Source organism: Otolemur garnettii, unplaced genomic scaffold (assembly GCF_000181295.1).
Source record: "Otolemur garnettii isolate 467f Iridium unplaced genomic scaffold, OtoGar3 scaffold00090, whole genome shotgun sequence".
NCBI classification, from domain to species: Eukaryota; Metazoa; Chordata; class Mammalia; order Primates; family Galagidae; genus Otolemur; species Otolemur garnettii.
In genome coordinates this window covers 7,961,362-7,973,461 of record NW_003852485.1, presented here as the reverse complement: position 1 = coordinate 7,973,461, position 12,100 = coordinate 7,961,362, and the positions used below count along the sequence as shown (strand labels likewise).

The 12,100-nt window shown below is 42.2% G+C and overlaps 1 protein-coding gene across 1 annotated transcript in view; it reads left to right on the top strand.

Moving 5' to 3' along the window:
- LRP2 (LDL receptor related protein 2) overlaps nt 1-12,100 on the top strand; it is a 198,596-nt gene that overhangs the window by 136,718 nt on the left and 49,778 nt on the right. Inside the window, exons 48-51 of the mRNA XM_012808457.1 lie at nt 133-264; nt 1,726-1,927; nt 5,677-5,972; nt 7,967-8,483. Coding sequence (XP_012663911.1) covers nt 133-264; nt 1,726-1,927; nt 5,677-5,972; nt 7,967-8,483 — 1,147 coding nt within the window. The remainder of the gene's footprint in view (nt 1-132; nt 265-1,725; nt 1,928-5,676; nt 5,973-7,966; nt 8,484-12,100) is intronic.

Sequence of the window (12,100 nt, the reverse complement as noted above, 5' to 3'; positions counted from 1 at the left end):
CCAGCCCAGATGTATACAACCAAGTAATGCTCTGTCTCAGGTTTTCTAGACAATCCGTGCTATGTCAGTTTCTCTTGAGATTTCTGGACTGCAAACCATTCTTTTTACAGAGTGTGCTTTTTATCTTTTCAGAGCACCCAGAGCGAACATGCCCAAGTGATGATTTCAAGTGTGATAATGGTAGATGCATCTCAAGACATTGGATCTGCGATAGTGATAATGACTGTGGGGATATGAGTGATGAGGATGAAAGGCACCACTGTGGTACGTGAAGTCGATTAATTCCTCTGCAGAGTCACATTCCAGGGAAATGAAGTAGAGATGTTTTTCTGGGTTTGGAGAGTCTGAAGATGCCTCTTTTAATTGAATGGACGGTGACAGAATGTTCCTTTTGTTGCTTCCCTCAGGAATTGCTTGATATCACTCTATCTATATCACTAATGCTTTAGAATGATGAAAAATGACTTTATATGTACATTCTTTTGCATTTGGCTAATGGAAATGTCCTACAAAAAGAACCTGGTTGCCAGTCTTAATAGTAGCTTTAACAGCAAAACGCTAAACTGTGCCTCCAGTTTCAGTTGTCACTTTAAAGCTTTTTTTCTTTTTTTTTTTTGCAGTTTTTGGCTGGGGCCAGGTTTGAACCTGCCACCTCCTGTATAGGGGGGCCAGTACTCTACTAAGCCACAGGCGCCACCCTTACCTTAAAGCTTTTTTTGGGGAGGGGGTTGATACTCCTCTTCAGGAGATTATGGAACACCATTTCCATTACCCACAGAGTATGGAATTCTTAGCTAAATGTGCCTTAGAAGAGTAGGACAATAAAACCAGTGGCCCCTGATGTTCACATCTGATGGCAGCCTCATGTGCTGTCTGACTTTGGTGCTGGTCCTTAGTGCTGCGTGTACTCTGTTCCCTGAAATGGGTGGATGACAGTTGCACACCCATGGTTTGTAGCATATAGTTTTCTTCCACCTCTCTTTATCAAGACCTCCCTCCTTCTGTTCTCTCCTATTTATTTGCAATGAGATTGGGTAAAATGCCTTTTCTTATTATTTTGTGGGAATCAATGATTCTATGTCAGCATCTCATCTCTTCCCTCACAGTGTCATGGTTTCTGGGAAGTCTTTTTGATATCCGTCTCTCCTATCTACCCCAATTCTGCTTGGGGTGGTAGCTGTACTGTAGTTGAAAAAGCACTAAATTTAGAGGGAAAAGAGCCAGGTTTGAAGCCCTATCTCTATATCCTTCTAATTCTTTGACTGTGAGCTGTCTAGCCATTTTGAGGTTTAGTTTTTTCATCTGTAGAATTGGTGTAAAAATACCTTTCTCAGATTGTGCTTATGTGATCAGATTTTGTAAACTAAAAAGTTACCAACAGGTAAGGCATTTGATATTCAATTAAGGAAACAGGAGTGGTTTTCTGAAGATCTAAAGTAAAAAAAATATATATATGATCTTACACTAATTTTATGGAAATCTATATGAGGTGTTTTATTATATTGATTACTTGCTTTGAATAAGCCAATGTCCACAGCAATTGAAATGGAACTTTTGGGAGGTATTTTTATTATGAGCTATTGTTACCATAGCAATGGGGTTTGTCTACCTGTTTTCCTTTCATTTCCTTTCATCCCTCAGAATATTAAGGAACATACAGCAAGAGAATTGCCTACTACCCTGAGCTCTCATGTGATTTCTGATTCTAGTGTTCTTTGGTTTCAGAGAATCGTAACTGCACAAGTTCCGAGTTTTGGTGTGTGAATAGCAGTCCTCCAGCCAGGAAATGCATTCCCCAGACCTGGGTCTGTGATGGTGACGCGGACTGTGCTGATGGCTATGATGAGCGTCAGAACTGCACCCGGAGTTCCTGCTCTGAAAACGAGTTTACCTGCAGTTACGGACTGTGTATCCCTAGCTCCTTCAGGTAAAGTGTCCATGCTGCTCTGAAAACGAGTTTGCCTGCAGTTATGGACTGTGTATCCCTAGCTCCTTCAGCTAAAGTGTCCATGCTGCTCTGAAAACGAGTTTGCCTGCAGTTATGGATTGTGTATCTCCAGCTCCTTCAGGTAAAATGTCCATGCAGGTAGCTGTGACTTATCTATTAGGCACAGGGGCCATAGTGCCTAGTTTGGATTCCTTTTAAAATCAAAAGGAAAAAAAAAAACTTTAGGTCAAAAGAAGTATTTAACATATAATATTAATATACCTGGCTTTATACCAGTGTAGGTGTGAATGTAATTTTTAGTATTTTTCTTGAGGAAGGGTCTCAAGAAGACCTAAATGCCTAGGGCCTGTGAAAAGCGTCATGTGGCCTTGTACAGGGTGCCAGGGCAATGGGTGGAGTGGGCTGTATATCAGAAAATTCTTAAGCTGGCAGCCCTCTTAGTTTTCCACTTAAAGTAGAGGCATGAGTACAAGAAATATTCATTTCTCTCTCTTTACTATAAGAAAAGTAGCCGAGCAACCATGATGATCAATAGAGGTTGGCACTGAGACTCAGGGTCAAGGAGACAACTGGGAGAGGCAGTGAGTTGAACTGAGATGTATGTTCAAAGAAGGAAGCAAGTGTTAACATGCAGGAGGGCCAGATGTTCTGATGCTCTTTTTTGATTCTTGAAAGGAGTTAGAAATTTGGATTTTTATATGAAATATTCCAATTTTAAATGCCTGCAACAGCCAGGTGCAGTAGCTCATGCCTGTAATCGTAGCACTCTTGGAGACCGAGGTAGGTAGATTGCCTGAGCTTATGGGTTCAAGAGCAGTCTGAGCCAGAGCAAGACCTCGTCTCTAAAAATAGCCAGGTATTGTGGCGGATGCCTGTAGTCCCAGCTACTTGGGAGACTGAGGCAGGAGAATCACTTGAGCTCAAGAGTTTGAGGTTGCTGTGAGCTATGATGCCATGGCACTCTACTGAGGGTGACAAAGTGAGGCTCTGTCTCAAAAATAAATAAATAGATAAAATAAATACCAGCAACAAATTCTAGAATTCTTTAAACACTGTGTAGATCAGATTCAGCTCACAGCCTGCTAGTTTGGGAGATCTCCCCGGCAATGATCTGTTGTTTGATTCCTTACCTCATTCTCCAAATGTACCACCTCAATGGTTTATAGATTTTCTTAATTCCCCACTTTCTCACCTTGACTTAATACATTTTGGATACAAAGGGAGACAGAGAAGAAGAATGATTTGTCAGTTTCAACTCTGATGGACTAGAGGAATAGTTAGAGCATTAAAAGTAGGGGAGCTGAGAAGTGGGAGCTAAGAAGAGGTATCACCACAAACTGTTAAAAGCCCCACAGGCACACAGAGCAACAGAACTGTCAACTCATGGCCTGCCAGCATAGGAGATGGGAAGGGTAGATGAAGCAAGCATGAGATCGGAGCAGCAGAACAGCTGAGCAGCTGGGCCACTTATGCTGGGAGCAGGCATCCCATCAGCGGGTGCCAAGGTACCCTGGAATACGGTGTCGTGTAGACCTGGGTGTTTGTGGGGGTGGTCCTGAGGAAGGATGGAGGTGGTAAGTCATGTTCTGTGAAGGCTGCAAAAGAAGCAGGGGCTCAGCATCACAACCAAAGAAGGAAGAGATTAAAGAGGTTTAAAGATTAAAATAGCACCTGTGGGATGACTTGGGCCCTGATGAGGCCCAGGTAGACACGGCTGAAAGGCAGTCTGGGCATGGACAGTCTAAAGACACCCCGGAGCTGGCCTCCTGTGCAGTGAAGGTGCATCTGAATATGCTTTGTCTGCAGTTCACTGATTCAGATGTGCTCTGTAGATTTTTATTTTTTGCAGTGAAAGTGAATAATCCTTCATGTACATTTTCTCCCTACCTGCTCAAGAGTTCCATCATGTTGTACCTCTACTTAGTCTTTTCTGAATTCAGTCAACAGTTAAAATCATCAATATTATATGTCAATATCGCCTGAAAACCTAGGCATGGACTCTAGGGACTGGAACTGTAGTGGGTTTTGATTTTGATCAGATTTTTGGTTATCTCATTATTCCCTTTCTGAGATTTCTGAGCTCTGCCTTCATCATCACTGTGCTCTCACAGCTGACTTAGCCCTGCCCTCCTAGACTTCTACTGATGTCATTACTTTCTTCTCTTCTCTCTTTTTCTCTTTCCTTCCTTTGCTGCCTTTCTCTCTCTCTTTTCTTTTCTTCTCTCCCCCCCCCACCCCCCTTGTCAGCTTACTGAATTGCCTTTGCCAAGGGCAGAAGAGAAGAAAATACTGTTTGTCTGGAAACCTGAGCTAGAGGGTTTTAAACAACCCAAATTCTGTGGCCACTAGCCTCCACTAATTATGCTGTTAGTGTGTATCCTCTTTTTTGCTTGGCAGAATGTGTACACCCTCCTTTGGTTCAGTGGGAGAGGAGATCATTTTTCCCATTGAGTTTTCTTTCTCTTGGCTCAATACTGGTGCTGCTGAAAAAAAAAAAACGGGTGATAAGACGGAGTAGTGAGCACCTCGCTGGAACACTGCAGTGCAGTGGTGCCTGAAATTTTGGTGATTTGCTTGTCGATTGGCTTCTTTTTCCCTCTTTGTTGTTGGATCTAAACTACAATAAGGAAAGCACTGGTGTCTCAAATCTTTTGAACATAAGATTCCATCTTACTCCCAGGAGACGGAATGGGGTTGAGCCAATTTGCTTCACCCATAGTTTTCTTCACAGTTGTACATGCACACAATTTGGTGTAAATCATGTTGACAATACCCTAGGCTTATGGATGGTAGTACTGATTAGCCCTGGTCACAGGTCAGTTGTAAAATTGACCATGTTCACCTTTAGTGCCTTAACACATTACAATGCTCTATTCCAGCTCCCATGCCACCTTTGGTAAATTGTTGCATGAATTATCTATCATACGTTAACTTTGTCCAGCCTTGTCCAAGATTCCTTTTATACTTAGATGAGTTTTGTTCCTGTCAGGAGAAGCCCCTTCAGTCATCATTAGTTTTATGGGATCTTGGAATAATGTAGAGAAGAAAGACTAGTTTGGCTCACAGAATTTTAGGAAACTCTTTTGTCCTGTTGATGCCCAGGAATGTTGGGTTCCAAGATAGCTTCTAGTATCACAATGTGCCTTCTTCCTTTGCTGATAGTCCATGCTTATCTACTACTTTGTTCTCATTTCCATCACCATAACTCACAGTAGATGGCAGGAATATTATGATGAAATATGGCAAGAATGAGACTGCCAATACAAACATTACTCCAATGGGGAACGTAGCATGGTAGAGGACCTTTCCATTTATAATACAAAGCACTCACCCTGGGATGTCCACATGGGTATGGACACTTCTAATATATGGCTACCCAGGATATTGCCATAGCCTAAGCTGTGTAATTGACTGACGAATAGATCTGATGTACACGAGGAGAAAAAATGAATGCAGTTACTTCTAATAACTCTAGCACATTTGTAATAGTAGCAACCAGTATCTGGGAAAGTTGTGTGGAATGCTAAACATTGGATTACTCTAGAGTTTAAGATTAGCCAGGTAGGTACAGATTCTGGAGGAGAGAGACTAAGGGCACTGATGATCTTGTTATTGATGGGGTTGACCTGGCATCCAGGTGGATAGGGAAGAAGCAAAGCTCCAAATGGGTGATGATTGAGGTTTGGTGTCAACCTCTCCAAGAATGGTTCTGGGTCTTTTAAATACAGGTGTGACCGGCACAACGACTGTGGTGACTACAGTGATGAGAGGGACTGTTTGTACCAGACCTGCCAAGCACATCAGTTCACCTGTCAGAACGGACGCTGCATTTTTCGGGACTTTGTCTGTGATGAGGAAAATGACTGTGGGGATGGATCCGATGAGCTGGACCACCTGTGTCACACCCCTGAAGCCACATGCCCCCCTCATTATTTCCGATGCAACAACGGGCACTGCGTTGAGATGGAGAAACTCTGCAACCACTATGATGACTGTTCTGACAACAGTGATGAGAAAGGCTGCGGTGAGTGTGGTGGAAGATCTGAGAAAAGGAAACGAGGAGACTGAATGTTGATTCTCCACCCTTTATGACTTACCATGACTTTCCTGTGTCCTAAATAGAGAGTTACGAAAACATTACTATTGCTTATATAGCAAAAGGCAAGGATAGTTTGGTAATAAGGGAGGTATGCAAACATTTATGGACTGATTCTTCAGTTAGGCTGTCACTAGAGAGAGCAAAAGGTGAACAAACATTCAGGCCATCATTTAACATCCTGCTTAATAAGGTGCCCAAGACTAAAGAGAACAGTGTGGATTCTCTTTAAATCCTTGGAATGACTTGTTTCCTGAAGCCTCCTCCTTTGAAGACTCCAGACTATCCTTCATTTCCTTCCTTGGGTGATTTAATGGGAGAGTTTCCATCATAGATAATATAATGCAAGTACTGTTTTCTTAGCACCATCTTGAACTTAATAATATTGGCAACTCATGTGTTTGTGGTGTTTAATCCTTGAAACCATTGTTTCATGGATTGTTGTTATTGTCTCTGTGATAAGAATTTAAATACTTTGAGGGAGAGATCTTATTTTTTCATTTATTCCACCGGTTCATTGTCATCAGCACCCATTAGATGCATTTGTTTAATTGACCCAGAAGTATATAATGTGGTTTCTATTGCTGTAGGAAAGATAAGACATGAAACAACATTAAATATGAAATGCTAGACAATGAAACTCAGATAGAAAAGGCTATGTAAATTTAGAGAAGATAATACCTGTAAATTATATGTTTTAAAATATAAAAACTAGTGATTTGCTCGACTATAAGGAAAACTTCCATAAGTTTCTACCAAAGTTTCAAAAACGATTGAATAAGAAAAATGATAGGATCACCTATTTAGTCCTAATTGAGGACTAAATTATCATTATGTTTTAATTCATTTTGCTTTAACTAAACAATATTAATATGCTGGCCATAATGGCTCACCCCTGTAATCTTAGCACTCTGTGATGTCAAAGCTGGAGGATTGCTTGACCTCAGCAGTTTGAGACCAGCCTGAACAAGAGGGAGACCTCATCTCTACTAAAAATAGAAAAATTAGCCAGGTTTCCTGGTGGGCATCTGTAGTCCTAGCTACTCAGGAGGCTGAGACAAGAAGTTGGCTTGAGTCCAAGAGTTTGAGGTTACCATCAGCTATGACCCCAGGGCACTCTACCTAGGATGACAGAGTGAGATAGAAATTAAGTTCTCACCCACTAAAAATTCATTTTTCCAACCAGAAAGAGTCCTAGTGATCTTGTAAACCCTTTTCTTTTCACAAATAATAAGCTTGTAGCTCATTGAGGTGAAATGAATTGCTTGGGGTTTCACAGTAAACTAGTGGAAGTAGGGCTGATACACATAATTTGGATCATGGATTGTGCAGTGCATGAAGTGATGTTTCGCTTGTTGCTCTTTGCTGAATTGATAATTATTCATAAGAATTATTAAGAAGAAGAACATGCTCTTCCCCTGCTGCAGGTAGTTTTTGGGTGAGCTTGGCCATGTCTCAGGACCAGCCAGAGGTTCACCTGGTGATGTATTGCACCTGGTGAGAGGCAAACTGTTTGAATCTCTGTGCAGCTCTGTATTCAGGGACATCACTGTGGAAGCTTGAGAATGGCCACAGTGTGAAGAGTCACACTGCTGAAATGAAAGACACTACAAATCAGAGCATTTACTTTTTCCTCCAAAACCTGATTTATCAGCTCACTTGCTAGGCTCTTTTCTTGTCCTCTTCTTCTCCACTCTCCTGTATTAGTTGTTGAAAATCACTGGTGAAGGATTAAGTTTGGGAGAAATTGAAAAATAGTGACTTGTGAATAATCTACAGCCTTTGGAAGTCACCGTCGTATGTCTTCTTTTTGCACGATTCATTAAGAATTGGCAGTGTCCAATAGCAGTATTGACTTTGGGCCATCGTGGTGGGTTGGCTGCTGATATTTTAGGATCGCTGATAACTGTCTTTACCTACAGGCATTAATGAATGCAGTGACCCTTCGAGTAGTGGTTGCGATCACAACTGCACAGATACCATCGTCAGTTTCTTTTGTTCCTGCCTTCCTGGTTACAAGCTGATGTCTGACAAGCGGACTTGTGTCGATATTGATGAATGCAAGGAGAGGCCCTTTGTCTGTAGCCAGAGGTGTGAGAACGAAATAGGGTCCTATATCTGTAAGTGTGACCCAGGCTACATCCGAGAACCAGATGGAAGGAGCTGCCGGCAGACCAGTAGCATCGAGCCCTATCTCATTTTTAGCAACCGTTACTATTTGAGAAATCTAACTGTAGATGGCTCCTTTTACTCCCTCATTCTGCAAGGACTGGGCAATGCTGTGGCGCTAGATTTTGACCGAGTAGAAGAGAGATTGTACTGGATTGATGAAGAGAAGGGAGTCATTGAGAGAATGTTTCTGAATAAGACAGACAGGGAGACAATCATAAGCTACAAACTACAAAACCCACAAGGTCTGGCTGTGGACTGGGTTTCCAGGTAAGAAATCACTGACGAGCATTTTAAATTAAAACAAACAAACAAACAAACCCTCAAACCATGTTTTCATCTTAATATGGAATTAATCTTTTCAACTTGGGTTAATATGTGGATATGCTTAATGCTTCTGCATGCTTTTTTTCTGTTTTTTAATACTTAGGGGGATACCATAAGAACTTAATGGGGATACTTAAGGGGGATACCATAGAACTTAAATCTAGTCACTTAAAAGATTGACGGCATCCTTTTTTGGTGACAGACATCACTGGGAAGGAAAGAGTTCTCTTTTTGCTGGCCATTCATTTGACTGGAGATGATGTTAAGGGATGACTCATGCATTCATTCATTGGTCATTCAAAAATGCTTCCTCATGCCTATAATCCTAGCACTCTGGAAGGCTGAGGTGGGAGGATCACTTGAGGCCAGGAGTTCCAAACCAGCCTGGGCAACACAGTGAGACCTCATCTCTATGGAAAAAATAAATCCTGGTCAGTCATGTGATATGCCCCTGTAGTCCCAGCTACTCAGGAGGCTGAGGTAGGAGGATCCTTCAAGGCCAGGAGTTTCAGACTGTAGTGAGGTATGATGACACCATTGCACTTTAGTCTGGGTGACAGAGTGAGACTTTGTCTCAAAAAAACCAAAATGCTTCCTGAGTACTTTCCCCATGCCAGGTGTGATAGTAGGCACTTAGGATCCAGAGATAAGGCAGACGTAGCTCCTGCTCTCCTGGAGAGCCTGGGCTGGGCTGGTCACGAAAAGGACAATGGCTAACCTGAAAGAAACTTTCTTGTTCTGAGATAGGCCTTCTAGAGATGCAGGGTAGGCCAGGGCTATTTTAACTAAAACTTTACTGTCATTCATACTTCTTAATCTCTCTATTGAATATCGAGTCTGTCAGATACTTGGCGGCATAAGCTAGTTGGCTTTGTGATTAATAGGCCTGAAGCTGCACCACTCTTGCTGGTACCGTTCTTGCCGAAGATGGCCCAGACTCCCTGAGGGCTCTTCCTCACATCTCCTGTCTCGGCATCCCAGGGGTAAAGATCCTAAAATGGGGGAATGGGGAGAATTTGCTCCCTTGTTCTCCCCGACTAGTAGCTGGCCTGACATGGGTGCTCAGTGCTTGCTGAGAGATAAATGAAATGTGGACTCAGAACATGTTTATATAGTAGTTCTAATACATGCCCCAAACCATAGTGATCGATGATCTTCAGGAATAAAACTAGACATGGTCCTGCTCTTAACCCCATCCTTTGATCCAGTGCAGGAAAAAGCAATATTTTAACTCCAAGATATTGTCATTCAGTCTTCTCTCTCAAAAACTGGTAGAATGATTGGCTAGGTCCAGTGACTTGCCCCTGTAACCTAGCACTCCGGGAGGCTGAGGCAGGAGGACTGCTGGAGGCTGGGAGGCTGAGGCTGCAGTGAGGTATGATGATGCCACTGCTTTCTAGCCCTAGTGGCAGAGGGAAACCCGTCTCAAAACAAACAAAACAAATAAAAATGATATTTCCCCCTGGAATATGTACAGGGGATAAAGATGGGCAAGAAAGTCTGGGTGAGGGTAGGGAAAAGTATCCCAGGTCTGAGAGTTTTTCTTGAATGTCTACAAAGGAGCCCAGTAAGGCTCAACATTCCTTAAAACATAAAGGAGGAAGGGAGCCCAGTTACATTTACGTTGGTCGGGGAAATCTAAGATAGTAACTACACTGACATAAGAGACAATTTTTTTCTCCAGTATTAACAGAGAATTCTGCTGCCAACACAGGGGTGTTTAGTTTCCATAACACCCTAAAACTTCATACGTCAATCTTTACAAAGCACCCTTATGCACGTGGGAAGACAGTGCTGGCTCTTAGCCATCTTAATGTTATTCCAGCAATGAAGATGGAATGTCTTCTCCATGTTCACAGGATCCGTTTTTTACTGTGTGATGAAGAGAAATACATGGGAAAGCAGGCGGATGACAGGGTATAGAGGGCCCCGTGGCAGCCAGTCTGGAGGAACTTGGATTTCCCTCTGCCTCTTAATAATAATGGCATCATTTCCTGGGGGTGTTGTGATCATGAATAATATAATGTTTCAAAGAGTCTTTGGTCTAGGACCTAGTGTTTAGTAAGTGTTCAATAAACAGCTACTATTATCGCTGCTGTTCTGAACCTCTATGGCAGTGTTTTCCAACCTTCTTTATCTCATGGCACACTTGAACCTGTAGTAAGACTTCCACGGCACATTTAAATTATATTGATAAAAAAAAGAATATACTTAACTGCACTTTGAACATCTTTCAAAAATAATTTAGTGAATGATCTTTAAAAATGTCCACAACACACCTAAGATCTTCTCAGAGCACAGCAGATGAAAATCACTGCTCCTCAGTAACAGAATTCAAGATTGTGGCCATCTAATTCATCAGGATTCACCCAAGTGAATTCACTGGCAAGGCATGTACATTTATGCCTACTTATTTCCCCTTCCTCAGGCCTAGAAGGAGGTTACTGTCCTAGCAGGTGAATATTCAGATATCCAGCATGGCTGGATTAGGGCTTACCCCTTGGAGAGAGGAATTCAAGCCTTTTAAAAGGGAGGTCTTTTTCCTTCCAGCTAGAATTGATTGTCAGATCCTGAATGACCATCCGATTGTAGGAGCATTGAACACTTCAGGAAGTTATGTGTACTTTAGCGTTCTGGTGGAAGCTGTCACCCTTGCTGGATGACAGCACTTATGTTTTTATACTCACAATTATACATTTTTTTAGAGGTTACACTGAACCTCCCCAAAGTCCAGTCTTCCCCAATGTTAGATAAGAACCTTAGTTAGAACACCTGCCTTATAGAAAATATTAATAAATAGATTTTATTGAACAGCAATATATTTAGAACTGAAATATCCTTGAGGTATGAGTTTCAAACAGATTCTAATCCATTTCTAAGGCTGCTTTAGGTAGCACCTGTAGCACAGTGATTACGGCCCCAGCCAGGTACACTGAGGTTGGTGGGTTTGAACTTGGCCTGGGCCAGCTAAACAACAGTGACAACTGGAACAACAACATAAAATAGCCGGGCATTGTGATGGGTTTCTGTAATCCCAGCTACTTGGGAGGCTGAGGCAAGAGAATCGCTTAAGCCCAAGAGTTTGAGGTTACTGTGAGTTGTGATGCCACGGCACTCTACCCAGGGTGACATAGTGAGACCCTGTCTCAAAACAATAAATAAATAAATAAATAAGTAAATAAATAAAGCTGCTTTAATGTTACAGGGTAAGAAACTCATTTGACAGCCTCATCTGACAAAGCCAGTGGGTGGAGAGGGATTTCTCTTTATCTTAAGGATAATTCCCAATTTCTTTGAGCGGTCTTTTTTTGTTTGTTTGTTTGTTTTTTTGAGACAGAGTCTCACTTTGTCGCTTTCCATAGAGTTCTGTGGCATCAGAGATCACAGCAATCTCAAGCTCTTGGGTTTAAGTCAGTGGTTCTCAACTTTCCTAATGCTGCCACCCTTTAATACAGTTTTTGTGGATTGTGACCCACAGGTTGAGAACCGCTGGCTTAAGTGATCCCTTTGCCTCAACTTCCCAAGTAGCTGGGACTACAGGTGCCTGCCACAATGCCCGG